The following is a 13323-nucleotide window of genomic DNA, read 5'->3' as shown; positions in this document are numbered from 1 at the left end:
GTGCTCCGATTTTGGTAGTCCCTGATCCATCTAGAGATTTTATGGTATGTACAGATGCCTCTTTAGAAGGTATAGGTGCAGTGCTTATGCAGGATGGACGTGTAGTTGCCTATGAGTCTCGCAAACTCAAGGACCATGAGTTGAACTATCCAGTTCATGACTTGGAGTTGACATTTATAGTGCATGCGTTGGTTAGATGGCAACATTTCCTATTGGGGCATCAGTTTGAGTTGCATAGTGATCACCGTAGTTTGTAGTATATTTTCACGTAGCTGAACTTGAATGCTCGACAGTGAAGATGGATGGAATTCCTCTGCGAGTATGATTTTGTGGTTTGATATATTCAGGGGAAAGAGAATGTAGTGGTAGATTCTTTGAGTCGTAGGCAACATGAGGTTGCAACATTGTCCCTTGGAGTGGACTTGAGAGAGAGGATTCTTAGAGTTCTTCCTCAAGACACTTGGTATCACGATGTTAGAGCCATGGCGGAGTCTGGAAGGCCATTAGAGGGTAGACATTCTAGATATAATCTTGAGTCAGATGGTTTTCTTTGACATCTTGGATGGATCTATGTACCTCCTTTGGAGGGTCTTCGCATTTTGATAATGACTAAGGCCCATCGTGCACCTTATTCGACACACCCTGGTATCAAGAAGATCCACGCAAATATTAGACAGATATATCATTGGGCTGGTATGAAATGTGACATTGTTGATTTTGTGTCGAAGTGTTTAGAATGTTAGTAGGTGAAGGTGGAGCATTAGCACCCTCTAGGGCTTTTACAACCTAATTTGGTACCGGATTGGAAATGAAATATCATTTCCATGGATTTCATAATGGGGTTACCTATTTCGCATGTCGTCATGATGCCATCATGGTCAGTGTTGATAGATTGACCAAAGTTGCTCATTTTGTTCCTATTCGATCTTCTTATACAGCAGCAGGGGTCGCACGAGTCTTCTTGGAAGATGTGGTGAGGTTGCATGGGATCCCAAGGTAGATCATTTCTGATAGAGACCCTCTCTTTACTTCAACATCATGGACCTGACTTCAGCATGCTTTGGGGACCCACTTTAACTTTAGTTCAACTTATCACCCAGAGACCAATGGTCAAATTCAACATGTGAATCAGGCCTTGGAGGACATGCTTTGCATGTATGTTATGGACCAGCAGTCATGCTGGGAGGAATATCTTTGCCTTGTGGAGTTTGCTTATAACAATGGATATCACAGCTCTATAGGCATGTCTCCCTTCCAGGCATTGTATGGTCATCCTTTGTGCACTCCTTTGAGTTGGGATCGGTTGGAGGATAGGGTGAGTTTAGGCTCAGATATGCTTTGTGAGATGGAGCAACAGGTTGAGGAGATTTGTGGGCATTTGGTTGTTGCTCAGGATAAGAAGAATAAGTATGCTGATGCTCATAGAGTAGATCGTCAGTTTTCAGTTGGCGACTGTGTGTTCTTGAGAGTGTGTCTGTGGAAGAGTTCAATCCATTATAGAAACGGTTCTAAATTGGCACCTCATTTTGTTGGCCCTTTTGAAATCCTGGAGAGGATAGGACCTATTGCCTACCATCTTGCCTTGCCACCGGGTCTATCCCGCATCCATGATGTCCTTCATGTTTCAGTTCTTTAACCTTATCATTCTGATGTGACTCATTCTCTTGATTTGACCTGTTGCCTCAGGGGTTGTACCATCGACCAAGTAAGGGTCCTATGGAACCCAATTGATGAGACCTCAGAGACATGGGAGGATGATGTGAAGATGAGAGAGCTTTATTCTTATCTATTTTAGACTTCTACGAGTAAGCCTAGTTTTGGGGGGGACTATGTAGTACCCCTCCTCGATCACACTCTTTTTGTATCTATGTTTGACTTCAGTTGACTATTCAATGGAACATTATTGTATATTGATTCAGACTTTATGTGATGTTATTTCATGTTTTATCTAGATTTGTGGTGTATGCTTTCATGCAGTATCTCAGTGCTTAAGATTAATGTTATTTTATGGATCATTATCATGGTTTGACACTTTTACTTTATATATGTCATGTGTTTGCAAGTGTATGGGATGCGAGGGGATGATTTTATTTCACTCACTCCAGTGAGAAAGGGAACGTCATGATTCTCCTTCATCGATGTGCTTGTCATGTATGTTTATATATATGTGTGTCTATATGCACTTGTGGTTCTTTGGTGCAGGACATTGTAGGTAATAGTACCGAGTAGGTACAGGGTATTGACTCCACCTGGTTTCACAGGTCTAAGCGTGCCTTATTTATCCGATGGGAGTGGAGGAGATAGTTGTTGGAACCTAGCTTGACCCACAATTACACTCGTGTGAGTGTTGTTAGTTGGTCGTCTTTTTCGTTTGACCAGTATGCGAGTCAGAGTGCTTTAATACTTTCGTCTTGTGAGTCGTCATTTGGGCATTCCTCATTTTGCATGTTTTTGTTTATTTGAATAGTCATTTAATTGAATGATTGATTTTATTTTTGTGTTGGTGTAATTAGTTAATTATTATGCTCTTGAGATTATTGATTTAATTAAATTAATGATTTGCTAGAATTAAATGGTTAAATGGCTTATTTTATTGTGTAAAGTTGTATTATTATTATATTGTGAAAAGAAATAAGTATTTGCCTTGCCATTTAAATGTTAAATGATTATGTTGAAACAAAGTATTGTGAAAATAGAAATAAAATAAAAATAAAAGCTTTTCCATTTGACTTTTGTATTTTATTTTGTTGGAAAAGTTGTTTATGGAAAAAGGGTAAATCTAATTGCTTTTACTTTTTAAATAGTTTAATCTGATTGGTTGGAAAAACCTTTAACCTAAAAAGTTTAGGTTGAAATATATTTTTGCCATATATTCCTGGGAGTTCATGGGAAGGAGGCATAATTTTAAAGGAGAAATTTGGAAAACCATTTTGGAGGAGGAGCTAGAGTTGGATTTGGTTTGCAAGATTGGGATCCTTCCATCAATTTGCTTCCCGGTTTGCTTGAAGGTTGGATAATCTCTTCTTGTTTTGCAATTTAATTTTGAATGTTTTAGTTGCTTCCCATGTGTTGGAAAAATGTAAATCTCTTTGTAAATTCTTGTCGAATGATTGGAATGAAAGAAAGAGTGTCTGTTATTGATGATTTTGTTGAATTCATATAAAATGTTTGCATATGGAAAGGAAATGGTTCATCTTTCTATTTGTTGTTTGTTATTTGTTCTTGAAAATCAATTTCTTGAATTATCTCTTCTATTTGTTATAGAAAGGAATATATTTAGTTTGTTGTGTGTTTTCTAGTATCTATTTGCCCAAGATTTGGGGCTTATGTTGGCAAAATTTGGTTATTTGCCTCTTGCAAGATGCAAGGAATTCTTCCTGTGTTATGGAAGTGAAGAAATTTATCAGAATCCTTATCCTATCTTTTAAATTCTTTTTGTGTTTCCCAATATCCTTATAATTGAAGCTCTTGTGTGTTATTATTCACCATTTACCTTATTGTTAAATATCCTTTCTCATTTTGGATTATGGCACTATGTGTGTGTGCCCCGTGAAATAATGGGATGATTTAAGTTCATTTTAAATTGTTTAAGAGTAGGAAATTTATTATTAAATTAGTTAACCTTGCCCACGTGGCAGGCTAGTCCCACCACATGGGATGGTAGTTTCTTGCTACCACAGTAGCAGCACTACCGGTTGGTAGTGACTGCTACGCGGGTATCAACACTACCAGTGGGTAGTGTCTGCTACGTGCATAGTAGCACTATCGGTTGGTAGGACTGCTACCGATTGGTAGCAGCACTACCGGCAGGTAGTGTCTGCTGCTCCGGTAGTAGTGCTACCGCGGGTAGGGCCTTGGCCCACCGCGTGTTGTTGACCCTCACGCACCTATCAATGTGTCGTTGAGTTTAATTTTTATTAATGTGATGAATTTTTAGGTTAGTTTAATGTTAAATTTTAATGGTAATTTATAAGTTAATTTTATATGTTGATTTTTATATTGATTTAATAGATTTATCTATTGAAAATCAAGGCTTTGGATATTAATTCAAATTGGTAATTTTGGATGTATTTTTGGAAGTAGATTATATGTTTATATACTTCATATTGTTATTTGGTTGAATAATTAATATGGATTTTATTCTGTATTGGTGAATTGAATTTGGAAATTAAATAGAAGTGAATGTCGTATCTGAATGATACATTAAATAAAGGGTGTTTTTATTTAATTTTCAATCAATGAATTGCAAGTGTTTACGATGTTGTTTTCTCAAAGATTGTCTAAGTGCGGACTTAGTGAAATTAGCTTTCCTTGCAAAAAGTATTATTTCTGGTTATTTCTCGTCCTTGTTTCAATCGTCCTGTTGTGGCGTATTTGGTACCTTTTGACCAAGTGATGTATGATGACCTTATTGTCTTAACCATGTAGTGTTTTTTCCTTATGGTTAGCCAAGAGCTAGTATGTTGTTATGTTGACCACTTGTTTTTGGATAGTGGTGTTATGGTTGTCTGCTTCACCATAGGGTCCTCGTGGAGTGACCATGTTTGTTTAGTGTCCTTTGAGAGAGTGGCTTTTGAGTAGAGGTCACGCCCGAAGTGGATGGAAAGATAACCCCTCAAAAGTTAGTTAATAAGTGATAACCTAATAATTTGATTAGGAGATGGGTAGTTTATAGTATTATATAAGATATTGTACCCCATGCAAGGTTGAGTGTTCGTATAGGCTCAAGATGTAGCGGGAAGGCCTAGAATGGCAAACCGACCACCTTGTCATCACGAAGGGTTGGTAGGGTCCGCATGAGACTTAGTTGGAGCCAAAGGTTCAGGAAAGGTTACCAGGATAACCTAGGATGAGGGTCGGGACCTATGGAGGCCTACCATGGTAACCATCATAAGCTATGTGATGACACTCTCTCTTTAGGGTCACTTGAGTATTGTGATGTCGAGTCACTTGAGTATTGTGATGTCGAGTCACTTGAGTATTGTGATGTCGAGTCACTTGTGTATTGTGATGTTGAGTCACCTGGAATATTGTGGAGTCATATTATACTGTCATGGAGTCATATTGTTGTGTCGACCATGTCATGCTTATGCATGCTTGAGGGTCCTCTGCTATCTCCTAGCACAGTGGGATGATTCCATTTTGGGAATTACATGGTCGGGTGGTAGTGCCACTTCCCATCGGATGTTCTTGTTTATATCTTCATTTGAGGATTGGCTTTGCAGGTGTTCTTGTGGTTCGTGACTCATGCTTTATCTCATGTTGGAGATTATTATTCTTTGGAGACCTATGTGGTCAGTTGTATCAATGAATTTATTTAACCTTGTAATTTGGTTAAGTTGTAACTCTGAATGTATTGAGGGCCATGTATTGGAAGATCAATGTAATCCTAAGTTTTTGATGTTATTTATCAACTTTCTATATGATTAGTGTAAATGCTTTATTGAAGAGAAATTATATTGTATCCTTTCAATATTTCAATGGTGTATCTGTTAGTGCATATTGCTTATTATATTCATGAGTAATGATGGTTAATATGATTAATCGTAATTGTGGAATTTAACTTTTAGTTTAATTCTTCATTGGTAACCCTTTAGGAATTCTGGTGTAAGTCTTCCGCTTGTGTTATTATAGTGGTATTGTTGCAATTAATGCACTTAATATGTGTTTGTAAATAGATTTGTCTCTCACAATTTATTTAACTTTTATACTCTTAGCCCAAGAAATGAAAGAAAAATTTCACCATTTAGTTGGAAAATCATTTTATTGATTAACCTCTGAATTAAGGTACAACTCCCTTAAACAGATATTCAATCAGCTACAAATTACATACAATCAATATTATACTTTTTACCAGAAAGTACAAAAAGGTAATTGCATTCACTAGTCAATACCAAATGAACACAAGCATTGATTCATATATAATTCTTTGTGTAAAGCCGATAGACTTCACATGTACGCTATAACAAAATGAAAATATTTAAAAATGAATTTCACTGATATTTTCTACACGTATAGAAAGCCATGACAGATTCTTTCTTGAAATAGATTCTCACATAAATCAAATTTCAAACACCAAACACATAGATTTGAAGCCGAAGATAAACTATCATTCAATTTTCATTCATAAATGATCATTAACTTCCAACACATACATAAAATATTCAGCCAAAATTAAAAGAGATAGTTTTTCAAAAACTTAGCGGACCTTCATAAAGTCATTACAAAGCTTATAAATAGGTCTCTAGACCAACAGTTTAACCAAAGGTAAAATTAACTCCAAATGGGTTAATGAGAAACTATCCTAACTGCATAACAGAAAATGAAATAAAGCTAGACACACTAGCATACAACTGCCAGCAGTGCTAGTCATGTGGTCGATTCAGTTTCAGCCAGATTGCCTGGATTGCTATTCTGGGTGGATACCATAACCACTTTCGTTGCACTGCACTCCTGATGAACCCTTGAGAATTCCTGGATTACCGCTACATGTGGTAGGCTAATATGAATTACCCTTTGCTTCCAGAGTTCCTTCTTCCTTTTCACCAGCTGCACTTTATCTCTATGAGTGTCCAAATGATCAAGACATACTGTAAGCATTGACTCCACTTTAGCAATCTTTGTAAAATCTTCCATGGCTAAGGACTTCTCCACCTTAATCTGTTTAATGCGACTGCTGAAAAGATTGACCATTTTTGTTGTATCTTCTAGGGTATGGCCATCCTCTTTAAGCAACTAAACATCTGCACAGCGCAGATCCTTTTGCATGGTTGTTCTTAGGGTTGTTAGTTCCCCTTGCAAACTAACAGATTCATTATGACCTTGCTCAATGATTTGGTTATGCCACTCTATACTTTCTTTGCATATGAACATTATATCTTCATCTAATCCTAGCACTTGTCTCTCAGCAAGAAAATTCATTAAGCCATAACGTTGAATATTGCACATTTGCCTTGAAATCACTATCCATTTAGTCTTTTCTTTTTGTCATGCGATTAATTCAGCATCCAATTCTTTGGTAACATCATTAGCATCTTTGAAGATTTGAACTAAATCTGATATATAATTAGTTCTTTGATGCACAATCGATGTAAGCCACTCAAAGAAAATCTCTGCGATCATCTTGTTCCTTTGAACTTCACCCAAGAACTTCTAATTATCAGGGGATTTTAAATTAAAGGGAACATAGCTTTGGGACAATGGCAGCGGGCTATTCTGCAGAGCATGGATGTATTGGGCCATTTGCATTAAACTTTGTTTCAACTCTGATTTATCCTTTTCATCCTTCCAACTGTGTGAGATAATCCTTTTGGTTGAAGTCTCTAAATGTTTCACATCAACCGCTCTAGTTCCTACCCCCAAATCAACTCGTTCAATAGTATAATCAACCTCTGAGGTGATGGCAGCATATTTATCAGATGTGGGCTTAGCAATAGCTGCAGTCCAATGTTTTGTACTCTCATCAAAACCAATCATGGTTTCCACTTTCAGTCGCTTAGGCTTCGTGGCCCTTCCTAGACATTTACTCATGACATCTTCCATTGACAAAGAAATAGGCACAACATTCCTCTTCTTGGTAATTAAATCACTCAACCATTTAGGAGCCACAGTCAGATCTTTGGATTGCATAGGCGGAGGTCCTCTTGAAGTCAGCAGCATAGAATTATCTATGTTAGATAGAACATCAAGTCCCTATGAATCTTGGACATTAGTATCAACATCAGTTACAACTTTGTTAGCATCAGAAACAGGGGTTGTCATATTGCCTTGTGCTTCCTTAGCGTCCAAATAAAGAATGAGATGGGCGGCAAGTGGCTGAAAATTCTTCTTGTATCTCGATCTAGTAACTCGGCCACCAATGGAATGTGCAGCTTCAAAGTCAAGCTTTTCCTCTTTAATCTTAGCTTGCTTCTTTCCTACAACAGAAATAGGAATATTAGTTAAAACAGAGGTTTTACTTACAATCTCCTTTTTTCCACCCCTATTTCTTGAACTGGTTGCCTTTGCCAAATGAAATATGCAATTCCTTAGCCAATTCTTTGTTCTGTGAATTATACTGAAGGTGCGTGCCTGTACATTATCCTCCTTTTTTTTTTCCAATCAACCTCTAGAAGAGGTTGATTATGTACATGTTTCATGAATTCTGGATCTAGTACATCTTCGTTATCAATAGTCACACCAGAGGTATCCATTTGCAACTTCATGTTGAGAATCTACTTCAGAGTTAACCTAGACCAATTTCTTTTCCTTACTTCAAATTCATCTGAGCAGTCTTCCCAGTAATCTTCCAATTGTGGGACATGTAGATTAGGCATTATTGTTTTCGCATAATGAGCAATAAAACCTTTGCTATCAAAGTTCTCTCTCTTCATGAAAGTTTTCAAATGAAACCTTTGAAATTCCAATTGTGCATTAGAAACAGACCTGCAACTGTAATGGCCTAAATCAATAGGGAAAATTCCACTTGTGCCAGAATCTTCACCAGAATCCTTTACAACATGGGCTAACTGCCTAGAAACCTCAATCAAAACACGACAATCTGAAACATGTCTAGGTAACCTAAAGGGTTCACCTTTAAAACCTCCAACCCTTATATAAGTGAAGTGATTAATTTGAATAAAGACGCTACCATAGTTGTCGATCAGTTCAACAACTTCAACCAACATTCTCCTGTGCAAATTGCCTTGTAACTCAAAAGTTAACCTCCCAACAAATATATCGTTCTAGCGAAGGTAATTGTCAACATATCTTTTTTGGGTCAAATGGGGGCGATATTCATAAATTTTTATACCCTGGACCCATTTTGTATGGAATAGTCCAGGCCACTCCCTCACACAGGCTAACATGTAAAACATATATAATGACATATAAAAATTTGAAACCCCGACATGATTGCTCAAACCCTCATGCAACCTTTCTACAATTACTGTTCCCCAATCAATGAACCATTTTTTGTTGAGAGCGACTTGGATGAAGAAATACATCCAGTCCTCCCAATAAAAGAAGTGTGAATTTCCCCTAATTATGCTCAACATTATTACCAAATCCCTAATTTCAGGGATCAAATGCTCATGGGTTAATGGCCTTGGTAGCCTTAAGCCACCTTTTTGATACTTCAGAAGCCAAATTCGTGCAATAATGGTTCTGTAATATTGCTTCTTCTCGGAAAAAATCCCATATGACTTTCCAATAGTCCAATCCTCATAGGGTTCCCGATGTGGGATACCCATGGCCGCCATTACTGTCCCTCTATCAATAGACAATAGAACCTCACCATTATTTATCATAATGCACTTGTTAACCTTGTCATAGTGATTCATGCACTCTAAAACCAACTCAAGACAAGGGGAAACTATGGGAAATGTCATCGCTTCCAATAAACCACTTTGTGCAATATCTTTCATCATAGAATCAGCAATTGGGTTCCTCACTCTTTCTAAGAAAACATCTAAATCTAAATGAACTAGAGCCATATCAGCTAGCTCTGGTAAGGAACTCACAAGGGAAGAAGAGTTCGCTAATTTAGGCAAGGTCGGCCTCATGTTTAACCCATAATCTTTTCCCCAAACAACTTAGATAAAGCAGAAAACAGGTAAAACAGAAACAAGCAGCTAAACAATATACCCAGATCCTTTAAAAATTGTAGCAATTAGGAAAGTCGTTGGACATACCTTCCTCTATCATCTGCAAAACCCCTATCGCAGTCTATTTTTCTTTCGCTCCAAAAACTTTCCTTAAAACTTATGTTTCACAAATGACAATCTTGACAAAACAACTACTCAATTTAAAACAGCCAAGAAAATATTACTCATGATTTCCATAAGTTATCATCATTACTCTTCACTCGTGTGACATTACTCTGAAATGATCGCACAAGATCATGCATTTAATAACAAGTCACTTGATATCTAAAAACACCGATTCCCACGCCATACTTTCTATAAATGACAACTTTTAAATCATTAAGAAAGAATATTCCCTTTTTTTGCCGCCGTTTAGCCATTCCTCAAAATCCATGCCACCATCTCATGAAAATTCATATGATTTCTAAGAAATCAAACATTGAACTTTGAACCTTGAAGAACAAAAGCAACAGAAAAACATATACATAACAAATCTTGAACTTTGAACTTTGAACCCATTTGGTTCAAGTTCAAGGTTCAACCAATGCTAAACACCGACAAACACTAAAAAAGACTTTAAAAGCCATGCGGGGAAATAAACTTTAACATGAAGCCCGTTAAACTTTGAACCTTGAACCCATAAGATTCAAGTTCAAGGTTCAAGTTTAGTACAGTGAAGCTTTAAAAAAACAAAACTGCGAAGACTGAATTTGCACAAAAAATTCAAGAAATACCACCTGACCAAAGGACCAGTTAGGGACATGACTCAAAAGGCGACATAAAAATAGAAATTTATATGTACCACCAACATTGGCTCTGCATGGGGACTGGAACTATAAAGTACCAAGCAATGAATCCTAGAATCCCTGGTTTTGCAAATGACTTAAAAGTAAGGCCTGACTCACACCAAAACTCACACACCTAAACTAAACACAACAAAAACTGTATACACAAACTGGCAGGAGACTCCTACTTACAATTGATACAATTTTAAGTCCTGCCCATTATAGGATAGGGGTAGTTCAAAGCCATCTTGATAAGCAAGTTTAAAAGAATTGGGACCTTTCACCTCATGAATTACATAAGGTCCTTTCCACAGTGACTCAAATTTATCGTGGGCACCCTTCAACTCCCTCCTTTTATCCCATAATAACACCTTATCACCTTTCATGAACTTCTTGGGTCTTGCCTTCGGGTCAAAAATCCTTTTCACCCTCATCTGATGTTTGGTAATCCTGTCGATCAGCTTTTCCCTTTCTTCCTTGATCTTAATTAAATACATAATTCTCTTCTCAAGGGAGATTTGAAAGAATGCGTCTTCTACTACAGTCTATAATTTGGAAGCTGCTAATTCTAGAGGAAGAAATATTTGGGCACCAATGCCATATACCAACTCAAATGGAGACATTCCTATAGCTTGCTTAGGTGAGGCTCGATCTACCCACAGTGCTTCATGCAACTTCTTATGCCAATCTCTGAAATTATCGCTAACCAACTTCCTCATAATGTTAATCAAGTTTCTATTACTTGATTCTGCTTGGTCGTTACCCTATGGATAATAATCAGAAGTATGCACCAAAGAAATTCCATGATCATAGCAAAACAAAACTAATTTAGATGAAGAGAAATTTGATGCATTATCTGTGACTATTTTATGAGGAACGTCGAACCTAACAAGAATATTGTCCTTAAGGAACGCACACACAACCTCTGAAGTGGTCTTTTTCATAGGGATAGCTTCCACCCAGTTGGTGAAATAATTCGTTGTTGTTAATATGTGAGTGTTTCCTGCGCTGGAGGTTGGGTTCAAAGGACCAATGAAATCTAATCCCCATTATTTAAATGGTTCCTCAATCACTACAGGTCTTAAAGGCAAGGCAACCAACTGGGGTTTACCTATAAACGATTTGCGCTTTTCACACCTCGCTACCCAAGCATACACATCTCTGAACATTCCTGGCCAATAGTAATAGTTCCTCAAGATTTTATATGCAATCACCATAGAGGAGAAATGACCGCCACATGCCTCATTATGGAAAGTTTTCAGTAAAGCTTCTTGATGCGGCTTATCTACACACCTGAGAAAGGTGTCATCCAAACCCTTCTTGTACAATATATCATCAAAGATAACATACTTTGTAGCTTTTAGCTTCAAATTTTGTTTCTCCCTAAGAGAAAGATAACCTGGATAGTCTCCATAAGTGAGATAATAGGCAACATCGGTGAACCAAGAATCCTGATGATTAACAAATAAAGTTAAGGGCAAACTTTCCTCCTCTTCAAACTTGCTCTCCGCCATTAGTTTACAAAGGCCTTGTCCTCTGAATAGCTTAGTAGGCTTAATGTCTAAATTGAACTCTTGAATCTTAGAGACCCAAGATGCTCTATTATTGATACCAACATCCTGTTGGGTTAAAATACTTTTCACTGCAGAGTTTGGAACAAAGACAGTTGCATGTGAATGAAGTATATAGTACATGAATTGTTTGCTAGCTTTCACTACCACATAAGCTTTCTTTTCTATCTACGAGTATTTTAACTCATGCTTCTTCAGAGGTACACTCATGAAGGAGATTGGGACTTCCCCATTATCATCACCTTTCTGCACTAAAATTCTAGACATAGTATGCTCTGATGCATAGCAATAAATAATAAAATCCTTACTGAAATCTGGATTAACCAGAGTGGGTGCATGCGCTATTTCTCTTTTTATTTCTTCAAAAGCCCTTTTACCTTCCTCATTCCACTTAAAAACTACGTTCTCACTCATCGTATTTACAATGTATTTAGTAGTCTTAGCAAAATCAGGAATAAAACGTCTTAGAAAGTTCACCTGTCCAAAGAAGGACCTCACTCCATTTTTGTTGGAAGGAAGGTTGAGTTGTTGTATTGCCTTTACTCTTTCTGGATCCACCTTTACTCCCTCCTTTGAAACAATATGTCTGAGAAGTTTTCCTTTTGTGACGCCAAAAACAGACTTTTTAGGATTTAATGACACCCCATGCTCTCTGCATCTCATCAGAACTTTCCTCAAATCTCGCAAATGATGTTTTCTCTTCCTAGAGAATATAGTCAAATCGTCTAAGTATATGACAATGATTTTATTCCTCAAATTCCCAAAGGAAATATCCATCGCCCTCTGAAATGTTGCCCCTACATTAATTAATTCGAAAGGCATCCTATTATATGCAAAGGTGCCCCAGGGAGTTATAAAGGTTGTTTTGTGTTGATCTTTCTCTGAGACACTAATTTGGTTATATCCAAGAGCCATCCAACATGGACATCATCTTTGATCCTGAAACGGTTTGTAAAATATGATACATTGCTGGCAAAGGATAATTATCCTTCAGGCTTGCTAGGTTCAAGTTTTTGAAATCAACACAGATTCGTATTTCACCATTTTTCTTTCGAACAGAGACAATATTAGCAATCCAAGAAGAATGATGTATAGGATAAATAATTCGAGCCTTTAGCATTTTGTCTACCTCGTGAAAGATCACTTCTGCTACCTTTGGATTAAAGTTCCTCAACTTCTGCCGGAAAGGATTGACACCAGGTTTCAAAGGAATGTGATGTTGGAATCTACCATCTCTGAAATTCTTTAAATCATCATAGCACCATGCAAAAACATCTTTGAACTCAACCAACAGGCTGATGAACCTCATCTTCTCCTACTCAGAACAACATTTTCCCAAATTAA

At 37.2% G+C, this 13323-nt stretch overlaps 1 protein-coding gene across 1 annotated transcript; it reads right to left on the bottom strand.

Annotated features, from left to right (window-relative positions):
• Positions 1-7692: 7692 nt before the first annotated feature.
• Positions 7693-12756, bottom strand: LOC131875125 (uncharacterized). The gene is made up of 3 exons (XM_059219152.1): positions 12222-12756; positions 11520-12050; positions 7693-7916 (listed from the first exon to the last, which is right to left on the bottom strand). The coding sequence occupies exons 1-3, from the start codon at positions 12754-12756 to the stop codon at positions 7693-7695; spliced, it is 1290 nt and encodes a 429-aa protein (XP_059075135.1).
• Positions 12757-13323: the final 567 nt, after the last annotated feature.

The sequence above is a fragment of the Cryptomeria japonica genome, chromosome 4 (assembly GCF_030272615.1).
Source record: "Cryptomeria japonica chromosome 4, Sugi_1.0, whole genome shotgun sequence".
Classification (NCBI taxonomy): Eukaryota; Viridiplantae; Streptophyta; class Pinopsida; order Cupressales; family Cupressaceae; genus Cryptomeria; species Cryptomeria japonica.
The sequence above is the reverse complement of the archived record's forward strand: the minus strand, read 5'-3'. Positions and strand labels throughout refer to the sequence as shown.

What these genes read in the sequence shown, in the direction of transcription:
- LOC131875125 (XM_059219152.1), bottom strand. Translation starts at nt 12,756, where the DNA reads ATGGATATTTCCTTTGGGAATTTGAGGAATAAAATCATTGTCATATAC. An exon ending in TAGAATTTTAGTGCAGAAAG is followed by an intron (nt 12,051 to 12,221) that starts GTGATGATAATG and finishes CAAACTCTGCAG; the next exon opens with TGAAAAGTATTTTAACCCAA. An exon ending in AAAGCGCAAATCGTTTATAG is followed by an intron (nt 7,917 to 11,519) that starts GTAAACCCCAGT and finishes TTTCTGTTGTAG; the next exon opens with GAAAGAAGCAAGCTAAGATT.